The sequence below is a fragment of the Sciurus carolinensis genome, chromosome 8 (genome assembly GCF_902686445.1).
Source record: "Sciurus carolinensis chromosome 8, mSciCar1.2, whole genome shotgun sequence".
In the NCBI taxonomy this organism is placed as follows: domain Eukaryota; kingdom Metazoa; phylum Chordata; class Mammalia; order Rodentia; family Sciuridae; genus Sciurus; species Sciurus carolinensis.
In genome coordinates this window covers 32,424,892-32,447,942 of record NC_062220.1, presented here as the reverse complement: position 1 = coordinate 32,447,942, position 23,051 = coordinate 32,424,892, and the positions used below count along the sequence as shown (strand labels likewise).

The following is a 23,051-nucleotide window of genomic DNA, read 5'->3' as shown; positions in this document are numbered from 1 at the left end:
TACCAATGTTTTCTCACAAGAATAATGTTAATAATAGTGGTCATTTCTGAGCTTCCCTCAAGATGTAACGAACATCTCCTTCCAACTACCTTCCCTGGAAATTAACTCTTATACAAATTCAGTAAAGAACAGAAAAAAAAAATTTATTTGTTCTTTTGAGATACATGACAGTAGAGTGTATTTTGACATGTTGTCCATATATAGGAATATCTTATTCTAATTAAGACCCCATTCTTGTGATTGTATATGATGTGGAGTTACATTGGTTATGTATTCACATACAAACATAGGAAAGTTTTATCTGATTCATTCTACTGTCTTTGCTGTTTCCTTCCCCCATCCCTTTTCGTGGGTAACATCCTCATATAAGAGAGAATATTCGGCCTTTGGTTTTGGGGGACTTGACTTATTTCACTTAGAATGATAGTTTCCAGGTCCATCCATTTACTGGCAAATGCCATAGTTTCCTTCTTTATGACTAACATTTCATTGTGTATATATACCACATTCAGAAAATGTTTTCATTCAAGTAATATGTGGTAAGAACTTGCTTTATGCTAGTGAGACACAAAATAGAATGGGTCTTGATTTATCAATTTTATATTCAGTTGGGTCTATGAAGAGCAAAAATGTAAATTAATAAATATGAAAATACCATATGTGGATAATAACTATGAAGATAACCAATTGGGAAATTGTTATAGAGAATGATTATAGGAAATAATGAGATTACTATGGAAAAGGGGACTGGAAAATAACTTCTGGAATGGAGATGTTTATGTGGCACCTGAATAATGAAGATTGAGGGTATACACACATAAAAGACCAAATGGCCAGGGTGACCAGAGGACAGGGATCTTGATGGAGAATGGTATGAACCAAATGACGTAGACTCTTGAAGGCAAAAGTAAGGAATTTGGGTTTATTTTAGTTTCAAGTCCACCAAAGAATTTAAAGAAAGTTGAAACTGTCTAGTCTCCATTTTCATGACCACAACTCTGGTTATCATGTTGGCATGAATTGTATAGTGGTAAATGTGAAAAGTTCTGTTAAGAGGCTATATCCATGGCTCTGGCAGGACAAGACAATGGCTTGATTTATTGTGACAAAGTGGAGACTGAGTAAGAGGCCCAAATAAAATTTAATAGTTTAATCAAAATCAGAGCTAGGTTTATCTTTTATTAAAGAGCTACATTTGGGTAGGGGCACATGCCTGTAATCCTGGTGAATCAGGAGGCTGAGGCCAGAGAGTCACAAGTTCAAGAAGTTTGAGGCCAGCCTTATCAACTTGTTGAGGCCCTAACAACTTAGAGAGATTTTCTCAAAATAAAAAATTAGAAGGTTTGGGGATGTATCTCAGCAGTGAAAGCACACATGCATTCAATCCCCAGTTTGGGGAAAAAAAAAAAAAAAAGAACTAGGGTTGGTCAGAGACAAGAAGACTAATTGAGAAAGAAGATTTAGATACTGGGAATTGGGGTGTGGCTCTTTCAATCTTGGTATGAGGAACCGGGAATTTGTGGCTCCTTTTAATCATAGGAGGCAAACTGTGGAGGAACAGATTTAAGGGTGTCAGAGGAAGCTAGGGAAATAAGATTTCCATTTTGGGTAATTTAAGATTTAATTGGCTCTTAGAATCCACTGAAAATAGGAGTTTGATTTTCAGGGGAAATATCGGGACTGTCAATGTAAATTAGGGTATCAGGTATATGCAGATATTTTTAAACTATGGAATTGGATGAAATCACATAGAAGAGAGTTTATATGGAGACAATGAGGACTTGAGACTGAGCCCTAAACTTACTCCAAGATTTAGAAAGTAGACTAAGGGACAGGAACCAGAATAGAAGGAGAACTGGTAGCCAATATGGTAGGAGAATGACTAAAAGCATTTCCAATACTAAAGCCAAGAACAAAAAGTGTTTTGATGAGAGAATAGTCAACTAATCAAATACAAATGAAAGACTAAAATTATCATGGAGAAATGGCCATTGGGTTTCACAAGTGAAGGTTAATGGGGACCTTGCAAAGTTTATTTTTTAAGTGATTATATCTGATGAAAAGAATGTGATGTCCTACTTTTTTCTACATTAATTTCATAACCAATCCAATGTTGAAAAAAATTAAGTGGAAAAGTGTGTTTCCTAGACTATAATTTCAGCACAGAAATATTGACTATTAATAAATGTAAAGAATTATGCTTCATTATGTAAAGGACAAATTGAAGAGCTATCATTACATCATCTGGCTTAAAATATTTTCCAATCAAAGAGATTTCTAAATGTTAGAGTCATTTTCTACAAGGTGGAAAGGTAATTTTTTCTGTTCAGATATTCATAATTTCTGACTTATTAAAATCTGAAGACAAGTGCATTATAATCATGAAGCAGAAATAGAGATGTGTCTAAAAAATCATTTAACTTAAAGTAAAAATCTATTTGTAACAAGTATAACTGTCTTTCCATGACTTGAAATGATAGACATTTCTTTCTCTAATTCAGGTATGGTGACATGGTACCAAAAACCATAGCAGGGAAGATTTTTGGTTCCATCTGTTCTCTGAGTGGCGTCTTGGTCATTGCTCTACCTGTTCCGGTGATTGTATCAAACTTCAGTCGGATCTACCACCAAAATCAACGAGCAGACAAAAGAAGGGCACAAAAGGTATGTAGTCAGGTCTGAGAAACCACGATTTGACATCTCTTGCTGTTTATAATGAGCTTCAGAATTTCCTATTGACTATTCAGTGATAGCTTGTTCTGCAGTAAAAAGAAATTGAACATCCCAGTGGCTTAAAACAAGGAATATTTTTGAAACATGCTACAGGTCTATTACTGGTCTAGAGATGAAATTCATCTTGACAATGTACTTCTGGTCATTCAAGTCATGATAAAGCCATGATTCCCACTTGCCGCCTGCCGCAGACCAGCGGGACAAATGACACGTACTCTTCAGAAGTTCATGAAGCAGCTCCTGCTTTATTCAGATAACACCCTCAATATATAAGCAGTCTCATGCATAAGCAATTGTAACCAGATATGTCCATCCAATCCTATTAAAGGTCAAGCGATCACGAGCTCAAGCATACATGTAAGATATATCTGTCCACGCGCTAGGCGGCTAAACTAATTATCATACAGCCAATGGTAAACGCTTCCTGGTTTTCTCAAGGCGCATTCAGCACGCCCCTTGGCTCTCTGCCAGTCACCATCTTTGGATGCATGTGGCGTAATCCTGGGCCCCGGGTCTCGCCTGCTACACATGATGATCACCCACTGTCTCCTAAAACCTTTCCTGGACTTGGCCCATGGCTATTACATAAGCCAAAGCAAGTCAAAAAACCATGTCTAACTTCAAAATGAGCAGGAGAATACCTACAATGGGACTGGACACGGAAAGTAAGAAATAACTGATGGACAGCACTAATTATGGCAGTAAATTCAAAGAAAGATTCTTGGCAAATTTTATTAAAATCAGATTTCTAGATCTGATTTATTTAATCTCTATGAGGGATCAAACTGGTTCTAGTAGAAGACTATTACACTGAGACCAAAATGTGTCACAGATGTTTTGCTTATTGACACAGGAAGTAGGAGATATATGGTCATCTGTAACTGAGTTTTACTCCTGATTCAGCAGTTTCCTGTTTCTCTGAACTTCTCACCAGTTACTTAATTCTAAGTACACAGTGCATACCCATTTGTAAAATGGGAAAACAATAATATTAAGATTATATGCAGAGGGCTGGAGTTGTAGCTTAGTGGTAAAGTGCTTTCCTGGCATGTGTGAGGCCCTGGCTTCTATTTTCAGCACCACATATAAATAAATAAAATAGAAGATCCATTGACAACTAAAAAAAATTTTTAAAGATTATATGCAAATACATACATCTACATAAACATAATAACATTAACAAGATTTAATATTTATGAGTGATTATCATATTCCAGGCATTGGGCTAATATATTTCAAAATCTAGTTAGGAGAATCTTCATAACATCTCTATAAGTTGGTTACATTATTCTTCCAATTTTATGAATGGGAATCCTAAGGAATGTAGGAATTGAGCAATTCTAAGGTCACATACATAATGAGTTGGAGAGCAACCATTCAACTCAAGCCGGGCTGCATCTCAGGTCCACACAAAACTTAGACATTACAATCAGTTGTGTCTTAGAAAAACTGATTGATTATTAGCATACCCTCTTTCCTGTTCTTTGTCAAAATAGTCACCTTGAAAGGCAGGGCCCTTTTTGCTTTAAAATAACCCTGGGATTAGGCACAGTGGCACACACCTATAATCCCCGCAACTCTGGAGGCTAAAGTAGAAGGATCACAAGTTCAAAGCCAGCCTCACCAACTTAGCAAGGCCCTAGGTAATAGCAAGACCCTGTCTCAAAATAAAAAAATAAAATGGGTTAGGGATGTGTCTTAGTTGTTAAGCCCCCCTGGGTTCAATGCCTAATACCAAAAGTTAAAATAACTACAGATGTCTCTTCTGTAGTTTCCTCAATGCTAACACTGCTGTATTTCCAGTATCCTTCATGGTCACTATATCTTAGTCCTTTAAAAATGTCTTTTATTAAATATCTAGAAACCATTTATAACCATAACTAAAGTGAATACACAATCTGGATAATGTGGAATAACTATAAGATATCATGATTGATTTTGGTGCAGTTCATAACTGGCTTTGTAGGGAATTACAGAGCAAATTTTCAATATGTTTTTGAGCAATTTTTAGTCTCTTTAGTAAAGTATAAAATCTTACATAGGAACTCTTTGGAAAGTTCAGGTTAATCAGTATGGTCACGGTGTGTTTTCCAGAGAATTCATTTTATGTCCATTGTCAGAGATCCTCTTCCTTCAGCAAAGATCAATTTTAACTTTGGAGTTGATTGCTTAAGAGACTCATCACCAACTCCACTCTGTTTTTGGTCTAATAGCTAGTTTTTAACTCCTACTGATAAGAATAATAAATATTCCATGTAACCTGAACACAAAGAACTGATAATCCAATGAACAGGGAGAATTTAAAGAGGCTTCCTCTGGGCAATGGTGTCTTTGTACAGGACTCTGGTCCTGCCACACACTGGAATCCCTCTAAGGGGCATACTATCACATAGTGAAATAAGAGACATCCTCCAAGAAAGCTTGGGTCACTTGCCTATCTCCATTCTAGGATGCTTTCTTTTAACATAAGAATGAAAACTGTAGGAAGCACAAATGTGATTATCAAATAATACAATTCCCAAAATATCTGTATTTTTTGCAGTTTGTCTTGTGCAACAATAAAGTCTTAGAATATTTTAAAAGCCTTTTGGCTAACTAAGTTTTAAGAGCCAAAGTAAAAGTAATGCTATAAAAATGCACTAATTAAAAAGTGTGCTTCATGAATGACTTTGGTATTTAAAAAAATATCATCTGTATTCTAAATTTCTGCCACAATACAATGAACTTTACCTATGAGTACTAGAAAAATTGACTTAATAAACCAAATATAATAACCTAATATAATATATGCAGTTAATAGTCTGTGGCCAATAAGCTGAGCATAATCCTCTAAGAACATAGGTATGTAACAAAATAACTTAACAAGGGATATTTCCTACTTTCCTTCCCAGATTTAAAAAAAAAAGCAGAAAAGCTTCCATTAGGCTAAGATAGTTTGCATTTATCTGGGCTGGGGTAACTTGACAGATATTAAAGTTATGCAAAAATAATCAGCTGATTCAGTCAAGCAAGCAGGCTGCTCAATAAAAACATTATTCAAGCTGACCAATTAAAGTAATATTGCAAAATGGTTTTTAGATCAAATTTTTTGGTGTTTAGCCCAATTGCCAACTCCAAACTCGAGAAAAATCTTGAAATGTGCACAATATCAATTTGAGAAAATTCCATCATCACTGTCAGGGATACTTTCCTTTCTAGACTCTTCCCCCAGCATGTATTTTCTCTGATTTCTCTACACACTCCTGCCTTGTTTACCCTGTTTTTGTCAATCCTTGACAATCTTTACTGAACATAGACATGTGGGTAAATGTAAGTCTCAACTGAGACCCCTTTCCCCTGTCTACTATATGCAATTGTATTTTAATAGATTATTTTTTCACTATTATTCAATAAATGTTTATTGAATAGAGTGCATTTGCCAAAATTTAGCTGAATTGGTGGAACAATAGGTGGTAGGGTTGATATTTTGAGGCAAGTGGCATACCTTGCTTTAAAATATGAATCAGGTCACACGTAATCTGCAGATTCACCAGGTAACCTGTGTTCATCATGTAATAGAAGCAATGGCAATTATAACTGTAATTTACAAATACTAGCAATAATAACAACTCTTTCTAGATTGTCTACTATGTCCCAGGTGCTTTATAATATTCACAATCAACTTGCAAAGGGTGGTATTACTATTTCCATTTTACAGATAACTTGAACATGAGCACATATTTGCTGATTAAAGTCCAAGACCAGAAGAGTCTACGTTGTTTGTACTATGAATCCTCTGTTAACTACAGAGATTTTCCTGTAGATAATTCAAAATACAGTGAGAAATTTAGAATAGTGTGCAATATATGTGAATATCTTACTTTTCACGTGTGAATATTTTTGACATTCATACAGAAAGATGTTACTGATACTCTGTCATCTATCACACCTTGGTATGGTGGTTCTCAAACTTTAGATTAATTGGAATCATGTGGAGAGTTTGTTAAAACACAGATAGGACCCTATTGTTAAAACACAAATTGAATCCTGTTCCCAAAGCATCTGATTCTGTAGTTTTGAGCTGCAGCCTAAAAATTTGCTTTTCCATCAAGTTCCTGGTGATACTGCAACTGCTACCACCCTTTGAGAACCATTGCCAAGTATATTCGGCAAGGTCCAAATCAGAAGATTTTTTAAACATAATTCTGGAATAATGCAAAGACAAGAAATAACTCCTTGCTGGAGCCTTAGAATGATCTGTTTTAGATTACCCACTACTAAAAACAAAATTATTCAATTTCTACCCAAGTTTATGTAGATAATCTAGTTTTTAATTTGTCTATAGTTAATGACCACCTGTTATCAACTCATGAAGGAATCTGTGGATTACATACTTCTCCATATGTACTCTAGGTTTTAGCCTTGTTGAATCACCTCTGCCCTTAGCTCTCCACCCCGACACACATTCACACACACACACACACACACAAACAACCTAATGTAATCACATGACAAATTCCTACTCAGTGTACAACACTTAGGTCAAATATCACCCCTTCCATGGAAATTCTTCTGGGTGTTGTGGGACACATGATTTCCTCCCTTTTTTCTCCACAAGAGTATGCATAATCTATTATCATGTATTCAACCATATGGTCCCTCTCCTCCACCATGAAGACTGCATTACAGTAACATGACTGACATAAAATAGCATTGGTTTCGGAGAGAGGCCCTGGGTTCAATACCTGGCACTACAAGTAAATAAATAGGAAGCATTATTTTGCTTCTGATACCCTCCTACATCTTCTTTCAGTTCTCACCTCTCCCTACTCAGAGTCCTCTTACTGTCCTCTTGTTTCTTTATCTGACCCAATTCCCAGATTTTTTCTGCCCAGCACTGCCATCTCAGGATTAACCAGGCTCCAGGGCTGGAAATATTGTACTGCTTCCCACTGACTTCCTTCCACTCTCACTTTTATTATTGTTTGGAACTAACTCGTCTCATATTTAGGGCAGCTACTTCCTTAGCAAATGGAAAGATTCCAATAAACTCTTTAAATTTTTAAAAGCTGAGAAAGCTTAATATGCTAAATCCACATGAAGCTTTTTACTAAACCATAAATGAAAGAAACAACTAAATGTGAAATTTCCAGAACACATGGTATGGGGAGTATGTGGGCTGATCTCTGGAGAATAAGGAATTGTCTGAGATTAACCAAGGAAAAGAGATTTTCTGTATTTCACTCCTAAGCTGCCTGGGATACCTCTTCAAAAGTATTGAGAATTGTTTGTGATTTGATGACAGGATGGTCCTGAAACATTTCTCAATCTGCCTCACATCTCATTTAGAAGGTGTCTGCCCATTTAAGGGAATCACTAACTCAATGATATTTTATTAGAGATCTTTCTTGATTGGCACTCAGCCTTTGTTCCACAAAATACTTTATAAATTTAAATAATGTTAATCATCATAACCAAAAAAAAAAAAAAACTTGCTAAAAGCCATTATGCTCCACTGCATACTAGTTTCTGAATGCTCTGCAAAGTTCCATGTCAAATTAACTTAAGAAAACTTGTACACTGTGTCCTCCTGTTACCCTCACATATGTCGTGAAGAACCCAACTGCAGGGAAACCTGCCTGACATCTCAGCATTCCCCAACCTCATCTTGGCCACAGAACAGTTATTTGCCTTATCTGGTTGGTTTGGATTTTACACATTACAACTTATCATTCCTTGCAACTGACTGAAAAATCCTGCTGAGATGAGAGGATTAGGCAAAACTGAATTTCTGGGAAATTGAGATGAATAGAAGAAATGTGCTTAGAAGATGAACAATTTTTCCCAAACACCATCAATAGTTCTTAAAGCAGATAAATAACTTAAAAATAACTACCAAGCTTTTATTTTAAAACTGACGATACAAACTCTATTTTTAATAAACATTTTGGAAGCTTTCTACTTTCTAATGGACCACAGTAAATTATGCACTGAAACTTTACCCCGATTTCCATTTTCTGGCAATTTGCCATGCCAAGAAGTTCTCATTTCCTTCAAGAACAGAATGGAGGATTGGAAGAATTGTTTTCTTTTAACCTCTCAATTATATAAATGGAGTTGCCAAGATTGTCATACCGAAGAGGTCATAAGTAAAATCATTTTCTAAAATACTTTTATAAAATAATTTCCCTCAATTACCTGCTGGAACCAAAGTAATCACAGACCTCAAAGGGGAGCATTCAACAGGTATTTGGCATATACTTCACGAGAACCACCAATCAACTCAAACAATATTGCATCAAAGTGAAACAAAGCGACTGAACTAAGATGAGAAGTTTTTTCGTTAACACACTACATGAACTTAGCAAAAATGGCCATGCTGTCTCTAAAACAACTTCTTTTTCCATATGGTTAGAACCACTTCTATAGTAGTGATGGCCACCATATGTATATTTTCCATTATGATGAGAAATATATGCCATCTTCCTTTGCTGGATGACATTTTGGTTAATGTATATGTTTCATTAATGAAAGAATGACTAGGTGATGCTAGTGACTATGATATAGGTATTATTATATATAGTAGTTGCAAAAGAAAATGAAGGAAAGAAGGAAGATGGGCAGGTAGTCAGGCAGGCAGTCAAGCAAAGAAACCAAGGAAAGGAAAGAGGGTAGAAGAGAGAAGGAAACCAAAAAAACAATGAATGATTTGGAAGACCAAAGACACCTGATTAAAATTTCAATAATAAGCCCTTTCTGGAAACCAATACATAAACTGCTTATTTCTGAATCATTATGTCAGTTCCAAATCATTTCCAGAAGTGCTAATCATTTTCCATTGTTTGTTGAGTCCGCCCTGAAATTCTGGCTCTGCAGCACAGCACTTGAGGTTCAAGTTTTTCTACCTTCCAACTTTGTTCTTTAGTATTGCCCCAGTATTTGAGTAACCTAAGCATTACACTGACAATAAAGAGAGGAAATTTGTCGGTGTTTCTCATTGCTTATAAATATGAACTCTCTGCAACTGATTTTAGTCTGGTATCAGTGCCTAGGAAGAATATATTTAGAGGCCAAGGTGTAGTTAAAGCCAAGATGATATCTTAAAACTACTTTGAGAGCTTCTTCAGTGCTACTCTCAAATGATGTAGATGAAGGGGATCTTGATACAACAACTTTGAAGAGAAATTTGGTAAAACCTGTTAATATCACACGCACACACACATCCTTTGATCCAGGAATAATTGCGCTTTTCGAAGTTTGCCTTGCAGATAAACTCATCATAATGTTCAAAGCAGGCAGTGTTTCTTGCTGTAGGAAAAGATGCTTTAAAAAATGTGTTGGTAGTTGGCTGGCCAAACAAATGATGCTTCATTCATAAGGAGGAATATTGTATATCCATAAGGTCAATTCGTGCCTATATATGTGGAAATGTTTCCAAGATGTGGTAAAAGAAAACAACTAAGTGCAGAGGTGTGAGGGGTATTCTTTCAACTGAATAAAGATATATATGCCATTTCATATGCATATGTGTGCTTGCTTTGATGTGCTTAGAACATTTCTGATGGGACTTACTAAGAATATTACCCATCATTTACTACAAAGCATAGGAGGAAGATGGTTCCAGAAACAGACTCGATTGCTTGAATGTAGTTTTATAGGATTAAAACTTTTTTTATCATATGTATCTGTTTTCTACTTTAAAAATCTGAGTAACTTTGAAACTCTTACTAAAAAGAGCATTCTAGGCCTTGAGAGTAAAGATAGTATCTGTGTGGGGTGGTTAGAAAGGAAAGAGGAGACTTATTAGGGTCAGTTTACAAGAAATTTCTTAACCAAGTCACCCCAGTTGCTGTGTCACATACACTTGCTGTGAAATGCATCACACAAATAGAATGGTCACCAAAGTAGTGCTCCCCAAGAGTGCAAAGCAGGCATCTTACCTCAAAGTCCAAACATGGGCATATGCCCACAGTCATAAGGTAGAATGCCATACCAGAAATCCAGATGTCCACCTGGATTTCTCAGTAAAACCACTCCGTCGATATCATTCTAACCGTGAACAACTGAAGTGACCACCAGAAATTTAATTGAAAAACATTTACTATGTGAAAAAAATGTTTTAAAATTTTACAATGATCTTATAAATCTCTTGGATGGACTTACTCTGTTCTTCATTTCAACAAATTCAAGAATGAAATACAATACAGGCGAGCATACAGTTGTGTGGAGCTTGTCAGCAAAGTAGGTAAATTCAGAGATTCTTTTTTTTTAATAGTCCATTTTGTTAGCATGGGCTCTACTTTTTCTCATTCAACAGAATTATTGCAAAGATTAAAGCTAAGTTGGAGAACACAGTTACAGCTGAATAGTGATTCTAAGAAAGGAGGGAAGGGAAGGAGAGAGAGAAAGGCAACTGGTTCTTAGGACTTAGTCTTAAAAACTAATTTATAAAGGATTTTAGTTTAAATGAAAAGGAGATGGCAGCTGATTTACTGGGCGATTGGTCTTCATTTCATTAAGTTACTCAGATTTGGATAAATGAAAACATAAGTAAAGTAATATTGCTATTTTTCTCTCGACACAATTGAGAGAAACAGTAATGAAATAACTTAATCTTACTGTATACACTTAATTTCAATTCCTAAACACATAACCCAGCTCTAAGGTAGTTAATTGACCTTACTAATAAGTGTTAACTAAAATAAAACATTCAAAAGAAGACAGGAGCATATTTTTCAGTAGTTACATGTGAAAAGCTGGTTTGCTTTTTAAAATATGTATGCTGACAGTAGGATAATGCGAAAGTGACTTCACTGTTTTAAAACAACAACACATAAGTGTTGATGGGATGTTCATTTTTCTTGTCTTGTAGAAAGCTAGACTGGCCAGGATCCGGGCAGCCAAAAGCGGGAGCGCCAGCGCTTACATGCAGAGCAAACGGAATGGTTTACTCAGCAACCAGCTGCAGGTATAGCCAAGCTCTTTGCCCTTTTTTTTTGTTGATGATCAATTTATTGGGGTAATATTAATTTAGTTCTACTTGACCATATAATTTTATTGGGGATAATTATGAAAATGGCTACCAAAACAGCAAAATTGTCATTTTTTTATAATCTCCCCCTGTACACTCCAGTTGGCTATATCAGGTTAGAAGCTGGGCTATGGAATATTGCAAGTAGATCATGATTCCTATTCATGATCAGACAGCATCTCTAGCCTATCTCAAATTAACATCAGAGAGGCAGAAGATGCTCAATAATTCAAATGCCTAATTCTTTTTTTTAATTTAAAGATTACTTGTGTTCCTTAAAGTTCAGGAAATGGGGAAGCAGAGGTAATGCCCTGTCTTATTTTACTTCTTAATGAAGAGAGAACACCATTCATTCAGTATTAGGAATGTCACAGAGTCTAAATGAGAGACTTTTACTTCAAAACTTTCCTTTAATATTTCAGATTTCCATCATCTTTCCTTACAAAATATCTTTCATGTAGGTGCATGATAATGGTTTCAGGATTATCTAAGTACGAGGTTAAATTTTATTATCCAAAGATAAATGGCTCAGGCTTTCAAAGGAAGTTGGTCCTTGAATGAGTAAAAGAGATTTAAATTTTCAATTCAGGGAGGCACAGTCTAAAAGACCAGACCTCTAATTTGATGAAAATGTGTATGCTGATCATTCAACTTAAAAGCAACTGCACATTTGTCCTTTTTAGTTTAAAAGAAAAAAAAAAAAAAGTGCTGCCAGTGAGTCTCAGAAAATAGGCCAGATCTCTGCGCAGTTGTGTGACTGAGATTCTCGCTGTTTGCAAATAAAATAGAAGCACCTCTGTCTCTTCTGTGTTGACAGTCCTCGGAGGAAGAGCAGGCCTTCATTAGCAAGTCCGGCTCCAGCTTCGAAACCCAGCACCACCACCTGCTTCACTGCCTGGAGAAAACCACGGTAAGGAGACAGCACCAGGGCCTGCCCCTGCACTCAGACCCGAGTTCATTTGCCTTTGTGCACACACAATGCTTGCAAGCACCATTTCACTCTGCATTACTGGAAAATATGCTAAAAAACAAACAAACAGAAAACCTATAGAATCTGAAATTGCTTTGAAAGACCATAATGACATTTCCACTTGGAAATTATTTTAAGAAACTTGTATCTTAAATTAGTGGTATCTTAACTCTAGTTTAATATATCATTTAAATGCAGATGGAAAACTGTCTTCCAATACATAGTCCCAGTAAAATATCCTGTCTCCTCTGTTTTTAAACTTTTGATTAAAAAGGAAAATAAATGGTATTTCAAGTGTGCCAAACATCTGGATAAAGAGAATATCAAGAGCAATAAGAAAAAAAATAGAGAATGACAGAATATAAGCATTTCAAAGTTTAATACAAGTAATTCACAAGTGTAATAAATAGAGGTGCATACCAAAAGTGATTTGTTTGCATACAAAAAAAAAATGACACATTTAAACCACTGATACACTTCTGGGTGTTGAGGAGAGAGTTTACATTTCTTCGCTTAACAGGTACTAAGTGGGACTTCTCCATAGCAAAGATGTTCATTCCTTATTAGCTGGTCAATATGGGTCACAGTTTGTGACCATAGAGCAGAACAAAATTGTTCATCATATTGAATCAGGTCAGCTTCTTCACTCACCAAAGACACATTATATATATTCTCAACTCCAATATATTTCCCATCAATTTATTTACCTATATAACTATGCAACCAATATGTATTATTTGCCTGCTATGTGCCTAATAGCAAGCCAGATCCAAGACACACCATGAAGTTAGTATGGCCTCTGTCCCCACTGAGTCTCTATTTATGAGACAAACTATCAAACATGGGTGTTCTTGGAGAAGGGGTATGAGCAGTGGAGCACTGACTGGGCCACCGTGGAGCCAGTAAAAGAGGCTAAAACCACGAGGTGACAGGGTCAGACAAGACCCCTAGAAAGACCTTGAGTTGAGACCAGCAGGATGAACAGGAGGTAGGCAAGGAGATGAAGAAGGAAAAGGTCATGTAAGTACCTGAAGAAGGTAGGAACTTGGCCTAAGGGGAGGCAAAAGAATTTGAGAGTGACTGAGTGGAAGGAGCAAGTGTAGCGTGGCCCAAGAGGAGGCAGATAGATAGCGGCTGGATAATGTCAGTCTTTGGAGTCAAGTGAGCAGTTTTGCTCTTTATCTCATGATAAACAGAAATTGTTTAAGTGTTTTCAACAGGATAAGTACATGATTGTATTTGCATTTTTAAACAAAGATCTGGACAAGTCTATAACCTGTTAGTTAAAGGATACATTAATGGTAGAATGCATTTACCTTTTTCCTCGTTTCCCTTTTTCAATTATTTTCAATGAAGACTTTTTTAATCAAAATTTACTTTCAACATCACCTACAAAAACATAGGGTAACCCCTAACAGAATGACTTCTCCAATTCTAATCGCTAATGAGACAAATTAGAATCTCATGCACTGTAACTTGCATTATGTGTGTGAAATGTGCCTCGTAAAAGAAGAAAGCAGATTATGAAGCTGTTTCACTGGTTTTTTTTCCTCTAAAATGTAATATTTAACATAAAATTCTGCCTTATCTAATCAAATTATTCTCTGGACACTAAACAGTAGAATGTAAAATTTCATGTATTTCAAAATGCTTTTCTAAGCAAAGAGATGACAAAATGAGTAACTAAAACAATCTATTTCCTATTAGCCAGCGAATTGCTTCAATTGTTTTACTAATATTTTGAGGATGAGAGATGGTTAAGTGAAATCTGCTATGTGCAAAGCATTCCATTAGAAGACCATTTCTGTGCACACAAAGGAAAAACAGTAATTGAAGTTATTTTCTAGTAATTCAGACCAAAATGTTTCCCTTCTATTTCTGAGGTAAAATTCTTGCATAGACATTTTAGGAGGCAATGTCTTTACTAAACATTTTAAAAGTAAAATTGGCACTGTGCTTCTATAAAATAGGGAGTGTGACATGATGGCCATTACTGATTGCCTTGGGCTAGAAGGTAGTGGAGAATTCTGAACAGAGCTGGGCAGTGTGGTGCAAGCCTGCAATCTCAGCTTCTTCCAAGGCTGATACAGGAGGATCCCAAGTCAGAAGCCAGCGTGGTCAATTTAGCAAGACCCTGTCTCAAAATTTAAAAGAAGCCTAGCAATGTAGCTGAGTGCTACAGCACCTCCCTGGATTCAGTCCCCAGCACTGTGCATACACACACACACACACACACACACACACACACCCTGAACAAAGACCGAGGTCATGATTACTTCCTGTGATATATCACAAAGAAAGGAGGCCACAAAAGTTCAGTGCTCATCCATTCTGAATCAAGCACAGTGACCCATTTTGCAGATAAGCATATTTTATTTTCTTAGCTAACAAGTTATATTTTCTTACATACCAGAAATTTTAGGGAAGCATCTAAAGAAAAGAGAAGTGTCTTAGATATCTTATTTTATGATTAAAAAAGTTTCAATCCCATGTGAAGATATTTGCTAAAATTTAACAATCTCGATGGTGTTCTATAAAATAATCTCTTTTCATAATTTCAATTTGTTTAAAAAATAAAGTCAATGTAAATTTTTAAATTTCCTGTAGATATTATTTATACTCATTTCAAGGGTTATTTTCTGATTTTATACTTAAATCAATAAATTATATTCTAAGATAAAGTTAATTGGCAAATGGACACTGAATCAGTCGGTACATGTCAATCACTCAGTCTAAGTAGAGAGATTTTATTTCCACACAAATGTCAAAGAACAGTGGTTCTAATATTCTAATCTTTCTGAAAATGGTGTTAGTTACCTATCACATAAAGTCCATACATGGTCATATTTGAATTTTTAAAATAAAGCTATGCATTTCCTTTATTTTAATTTCAAATGTGCTTATCTGCTTTCTTCACATTTTCTTACAACTCTGAAATAGAATCATGAATTCGTGGATGAACAAGTCTTTGAAGAAAGCTGCATGGAAGTTGCCACCGTTAACCGGCCTTCAAGTCACAGCCCATCTCTCTCTTCACAACAAGGAGTCACCAGCACTTGCTGTTCACGTCGACACAAAAAAACTTTCCGCATCCCAAATGCCAATGTGTCCGGAAGTCATCGAGGCAGCGTGCAAGAACTCAGCACGATTCAGATCCGGTGTGTGGAGAGAACTCCACTATCTAACAGGTACCTGGATGAATCTACTATGTACACACCTGGGCTGGTTCACAGGCGACGTCCCCACTCTCACATTGCCACCTGTGAGCAGGGAAGTCCTACCCTCTAGGGCTGAGAAAGACAAAACTGATACTGAACAAAGTGGGAAAAGGGGTTCACTGGCATATCCTTAGGGGGTCAAAAGTAGTAATTACATCAGTATTAACAGTAGGAAGAAGAAAAATGACTAGGCGCACACAAAATGTATTTTTATTGCTTCAACTCCACAATTTTTTGTTGTTTGTTTGAGCAAGGACCTCTATCCTCAGGAGCCCCTTATGTAAACTCAAAGAGCCTGAAATGACAGTCAAAACTACTGTAAAGAGACAAATGAAACTGACATCAATAGAATTGAAAGTTATCCAATGGTACCTAAAATATATTCATATTCAATGTAGCAGTGAAAATTAAAACTATGCCTACACAAATCTCTTTTATTAACCTATACTTTTGATCCAAAAGGTATTTTTTGGCCACATCAAATACAAAAATCAATCCAATATCAAAAAGATAAGTTAAATTCTAGAATTGTTTACCAGTTAATTTATGGACAATTTTTGCGAAACTTATACACTGACATTTTCCTTTTACTTTTCATTATTTATTTTTTTACCATAAACATTTAATAAAAAGAATACACTAAAATTATACATTAAAAAGATCAACTTCTGCAAAGTGTTTTTTACTTCACTCTTTTATTTCAAGAACATATATTCTTAGATTGACACTCTATAAGTTCAGCCCTGCTTCTTTGTTGGCATTCAACAATCTTTGTTGAAAACCAAAATGAGATTCCGAATTCAGATCATGTTGATTTATAAAAATTAGACTGCAATGTTGATATTTAGAACAATGAAAAATTTCTATCTTTAAGATATTTTACCTGTGCACTGTTTTTCCATCACAAAAAAAGTAGAAAGTGGGGAAATATTTAAGAAGAAAATATTATGACACAACATTTTAGTTACTTTCCATGAAAATAGTTTTAACTTCGTTTTATACCCTTCTTGCTCCTTCTCCTTCCCCCACAGAGTATAACATGCTTCTTAAGAATACCACTTGGGAAAACCTTGAAGTACTAGATGGGAACAGCTAACTTTTTTGGATTCTTGAGAATCCAAATTGAGAGTTTATTTGCATTAAATATTTTAAAAAGGAATAATAATTAAAAGATTCTGTGGACAAAAGAATTGAGGAATCTACATGGTCTGACCCTTTCATAATGATATATCAAACTCTCGGAGTTCCTATCTTAAAGAAAATTATTTTATTTTGCTCAGCTCAGGCTGTCCAGATCTTACCTGGTTCTCTTTCTTTCTCACATTTATACAGAATACCGTTTGTCTGAGAAACAGTTGAGCTGGCATTAAGAAATGTATTTAATGTTAATAAACTGGCTAATGTTCAAAATAATGTATATTAAGTTTTGATGTTTCACTTTTACATGATAATATTCCTAAACATTTAAAATGTTACTGATAAGCATTAACATATACATTTTTCAGTTACTTTTAAAAAATTAAGTAAATATCTTCCTTTCTTAAATCTATTTTTTTTTTCCTCATCAGCCGATCCAGCTTAAATGCCAAAATGGAAGAGTGTGTTAAACTAAACTGTGAACAACCTTATGTGACTACAGCAATAATAAGCATCCCAACACCTCCAGTAACCACACCAGAAGGAGATGACAGGCCAGAGTCTCCCGAGTACTCAGGAGGAAATATTGTCAGGGTGTCTGCCTTGTAAGACAATTGGATTAGTTTTAAGAGAATTTGAGCCCTGGCTGTGGAAAGAATCTCAATGTAGAAGAATGAAGAAAAAAAAAATAAATGTTTTGCAGATTAAGACAGCAAAACAAGAAGTCTGGTAGTGAAATAAAAATAAATCTTCCAAACTCGAGGATGTGAATAAAACCACCAATGGCATTTCTAGACAAGAGTTTGACCTGTTATACAGAGGAATATTCTGTGGCCCTTTGACTTTGTGAATGAGCACAATGAAATGCCGCCTATCGATGCTTCTTATGATCAGAACTCTTTTTTAATAAAACAAATAAAATAAATCTTTGAACATAATGTTCCAGTCGAATGCAAAACAAAAAAATATGGAAAACATTTTGATAAAAATTTTTCCTGTTAAAACCATGAACATTGGCTATGATGAAGATTATTACATATGGAAAAAAAAACTCATACAACACATTTGTATTGACTGAAGGAAACCATCATAATGCATGCTAGAGTTCTTTGGAGCAGTGATCTCAGTTTCCTTATGTTGTCTTCAGAATAGGCATGATAAACTATAATTGTAGAAAGGGGAAATTTCTGTGCACTTACAACAAGCTGAATGTTCACGTTCCATGGTGGGCTGTGCAAATAAACTCCTTTTAGAACTGCAGTATTTCTCATGGGGATGCTCATTAGTAACTCTAAAGTGTTCAGATAGTTCAGTATTATTGTTTAACCTTGCACCTAGTTACTGTTACAACTGCAATAATTCACTGCACACATGTTGTATCAGGAATCAGGATTTTTTGGTTGTTGTACTTTCCAGATCATAGGTACAGTAAGAGCCACATTCATAGAAAAACTTCTGGTGTGGCCAGGTTTAGGGGACTTTTTAATCCAAAACTACTGTGTCATCAATGTTTTTCAGTAGTATACTTTGGTCCACTGTATTCCCGTGACCCAGTGCATTCTGTATTTCTAGGGTACCTTTGTATTGGGTTCATTATCATCAGCGAAACTAGTGTTTACTGTAGTTCAAGTAACTTTCCTACTTTTGTATTACCCAATAAATTATCTTGTAAGTAGACTGTCATCAATCCCCTTGTCAAAAACTAGAGAAAAGGAGTTGACATCTATGAATTATCTCTAACGTCTTTGCTGTTTATGGAAAAGCCCAGATACTAGATATATTGGTATGTGTTTCCTCAAGAGTTGACTGGGACTAATATCACAGGATCGATGATCTCAGAATCTTACTTGATATATTATTTATTTTGCTTTAGATCTTGAATACATGTTGAGAATACCTAATGTGAATTGACATGCAGAGATAAACTGGCGTGCTTCATGTCGCAGTGTTTGATGAAAACATGCGGCCGATCCTGTTCAGGAGGGTGGCACCAATTTATCTCAGAACAAGTCCTGTGTTTGGCAAGGCGAAGCGTTCTCCACTAAATTTGGAGGACAGGAGCTTGATGATGCAAGATTGATTTCTGTGTACATTTAAGTGAAAAGTCTTTCTACCTTTACACCCTTCAAATACATCAGCAGACGTGTCTGCGCGTGACAGTGTAAAAAAGTTTTACGTCAAATAAAGTTTTGTTCATTCTGAGCCACCACTGTAAGAAATAAAGCTTAGTTTCTATACATGGAAAGAATTAATAATTATCCCTCTATTATGGAGATCTTCAAATGCTTATCATAACTTATCATAAAAATGAATTAATCCAATCATTTCTGAGTAAAGCCAGAAATTCTTGCTTCCCATTTCTAGAATAGCTTCTAGAACAGTGCTGTGCACACAGTAGCTCTTAATAAACATTTGCTGAGTGAAAGTACGATAAACTACTGTCTCTTGGGAAGAACTGGCTTTATTCCTAGTATGTCTTTTAAAAATCTACTAATCTTCCAGCAGCGTGAATATTAACGATTATATTAACACCTGCCTCTTGTCACTTTATGCTTCTAGGGCAAATATATAGTGAAACTTCTTTGATGGCATTTATTGAAAACCTTTTTAAAAAATAGACTAAGAAACTACAATCAGGAATACTTACTGTCTTTTGATTCCCAATGAGAAGTTCTAGTTACAAGTTCTTGATATTATATAAAAGAAAAAGCAATTAGGTTATTTTGGTTGACAATTCTGCCTCTTTTCATTTATCACTTATCCAAAATTATTAATTTCTTTAGAATTTTGGAAAAGAAAAACCTTTTTGATGTTTTAGGTGATTTAAAAATATACTGTGTTGGTGGTGAGTGACTATTGATGACTGTGTTAAGTGCATCTGTATTGTAAGTGAAATGTAATTATTTCTGTGTACCATATGGAGTAACTAAGGTCATTGTTTTGACAATTTTGTTTGAAGTTCATATATCTTATTTCAAAGGATAGCATAATATCTGCATTATGCTGGAAAAAAATAGACCTTTGGAGAATACTTAAATAAAACACGTGCATGCTTGAACAGGATAATGTGGTTGACTGTTGCCCTTTTTCCTTAGACTTCATTCCTTTGCAAAATCTATAAGATGTGCCACACTCATAATATACTTGGGAGAAGACTATGACACCTACAGACTAGAACTCAACACTTAAATCTAGTCTGAACTGTTGGAGACAGCAGCTTTCTATGTACAGTGGGAATTTAGGAAGAAACTTCAACAGAAAAGTAAGGGTCATTTAAGTAAGGCCAGTCCCTGAACCTCATAAACTTCTTCATCACCACCACTTGGATTGAGCAAAATAAACTGAGTGGTCATGGTGGTACACGCCTGTAATCCAGTAGCTCAGGAAACTGAGGCCGGAGGATTGCAAGTTCAATACCAGATTCAGCAACTTAGTGAGACCCTGTCTCAAAATGAAAAATTATTAAAAGGGTTGGGGATGTGTCTCAGTGTCTAAGCACACCTAGTACCGAAAAGGAAAGGAAGGAAGATAGAGAGAGAGAGAGAGAGAGGAGAGAGAGAGAGAGAGAGAGAGAGAATGTAAGCTCTGCAATAGTAGCTTTGATCAGAACTCCATTAGGTTCTTGATCAAAGGATTTTTTTCTATCTACGAAAACAGGACAATTTATTTGTGTAGCTATATGTGTGCATATTTGACTATATATTTTAAAAACTGCATATAAGCCTATGTATATGGCTCACATTCATTTTTTAATTAATTTTAATTTTACAGACTGCATTTTGATTCATTGTACACAAATAGGGTACAACTTTTCATTTCTATGGTTGTACTTGTATTCATTTTTAAAAATATGCACATACTGATGGTTTCTTTTTAATATCCTGAGGAGACAAACAGCAAGAAAATGTTAAGTGTTTATTAAAATAAGGAAAAAGACAAAGTAAATCATTTAATAGAAATATTTGGCTAGTGCTGTATATGATTTTTTGGTGAATACTTTCTGTATTTTCTTGTTAATTATTTTCCTTTACAGCCTTTGATTTATTGAGGCGTCAATCCTGCATTTAAAAGGTCCAACACACCTGCCTGCTCCTTCAATTTAGTTACAATGTTGGTTTGGAAATAGCCTCCAGGGAGTTATAGTAATGACTGCCAGCAACATTGCTCAAAAGAATAAAAAGGATTCTTCTATCAGATGGATAATCCTTGGAGTCTCATAAGAAAGGCATCTCCTCTTGCCTAGGATGTTATTAGGGTGTTGGTTTTATTAATTCACAGATATAAAAATGGTTGTTGCACTGTGTAAACATCATCAGAACTTTCAACACAATTATGTAGGCACACCTCATTAATGTAAAAATGAGGGTTTAAAATGATTTTACTTCATCTAGTTGTGTTTAAGAGAGTAAAACTTTCCCCCTAGAGTGGATTTACTTCTAAGAAATGATTATTTTTGAACAACAAGTAGCCTAAGACAATTACAAAACATATTTTATTGCCAAAGGTTTGTTTGAAATACTATCAGATCCATGCCTTCCAATGGTTCCCTTGTTACTGCCCACCTGGCCTTTTCCCGCTTTGCTCCTCAAGCACCAATTATTCCTTCAGCAGGCACCTCCTGTCTCTCAACATCTTTAACTCTGATTATTCTATGGACGTGCATTAGGTAACCACTGTGCATTCTCCATTTATTGCCTATGGGCTAGACATTGTGCTGGTGCTAGAGAAACAGGTTAAGAAACCAGACCAAACCTCCTCAAGGGAAATGGGGAAATAGTTCAAATCCTCTTTGCTTCACCCTGCCATTCACACTTTTACACTGTAGTGTCCTTTCAGCCACAGTGACAGCCACTCTTCTGCCTCAGTCTCCTGAAGACATCTCTTCAACAGATGTTACAGAAGGACAGTGTTCTTTAAAGAGCTTTCTGAACCTTTTCCATTCAAATCCTCTTTCTGGAGGCAGTGGTTCTATTTCTGTGGGGGTGAGGAACCACCACAGGAATCCCCACTTGCTTGGAGAAAAAATAGGAAAGAAAAAAAAAAAAAAAAAAAAACAAAAACAAGATAAGAGAGGCAAAGCTTTATGTTTATGGTTGGATCATGTTTTTAAAGAACAAAAACAAAAACTAACCTTCCCCAAGTATCCACTCCACCATTCCTACTACAGTGTGAGAGAAAGTGAAGAAAGCTGATAGAATAGTTTTACAAGAGTAACAATCCTTTGTGAATCCTAACATCATACCTCAAGTTACTACAACTGGTTAGTTCTATTGAAATACCTGGAAGGATGAGGCAAGGAAGCAGTATAACTAAGAAGAAAGGTAAGTTTCTTTCTTATCAAGGGCACTCACCACAAAGGTGGGCCCCCTCCCACGGAGGGGTTTATGTCAACTCCAAAACATGAGAACGGCTGAAGGAGGGTATTGAACAGAAGTGCTAAAGATCTGAAGAGAGATTTGGAGCAACCCGGGGTGACAAGGTATATCTCTTGACAAGGACTGTAAGGCAGTAGAGAGGAATCCTTGGGTTCCTAATGGACAGTCCAGCATTTTAAAATATGGTTTAAATCACTTTAATTGCTTTCTTAGAGTTGTGAATTGCAACACCAAAAGGTAGACTAACCTATTATCGATTTTTAATAGTCATGTACTATTAGATTGCTCAGATATATCTCAGACTCCCTGAATAACAGAGAACAGGACCCTAACACAGCAGAATAAGAAACTAGTGCTAAGAAATGAAAAAAAGGAATGTAAAGAATTGAGGTTGAATGAACCTTAAATTGAGTAGATGAATCTGTTATATTTCCCAGAGATACATGCATGGAGAGACAGAAGAAGATTTTATATAAGAAGATTTTTAAAAGTAAAAATATCATGCACATCACAATTTTACATAGGACTCAATCTGAATGTATGATATTGTCATCCCCAGCTAACCTGATAAGAAACCAATGTACAAATCATAGAATTAAAATCCTAAG

At 35.7% G+C, this 23,051-nt stretch overlaps 1 protein-coding gene across 3 annotated transcripts in view; it reads left to right on the top strand.

The window, feature by feature from the left end:
• Kcnd2 (potassium voltage-gated channel subfamily D member 2) overlaps positions 1 to 20,128 on the top strand; it is a 442,484-nt gene extending 422,356 nt beyond the window's left edge. For all 3 annotated transcript variants that reach the window (XM_047560475.1, XM_047560473.1, XM_047560474.1), the window contains 5 exons: positions 2,502 to 2,664; positions 11,585 to 11,680; positions 12,561 to 12,653; positions 15,654 to 15,901; positions 17,500 to 20,128. In XM_047560475.1, the coding sequence (XP_047416431.1) occupies positions 2,502 to 2,664; positions 11,585 to 11,680; positions 12,561 to 12,653; positions 15,654 to 15,901; positions 17,500 to 17,677 (778 nt within the window). In that variant the 3' untranslated portion in view covers positions 17,678 to 20,128. The remainder of the gene's footprint in view (positions 1 to 2,501; positions 2,665 to 11,584; positions 11,681 to 12,560; positions 12,654 to 15,653; positions 15,902 to 17,499) is intronic.
• The last annotated feature ends 2,923 nt before the right edge of the window (positions 20,129 to 23,051 follow it).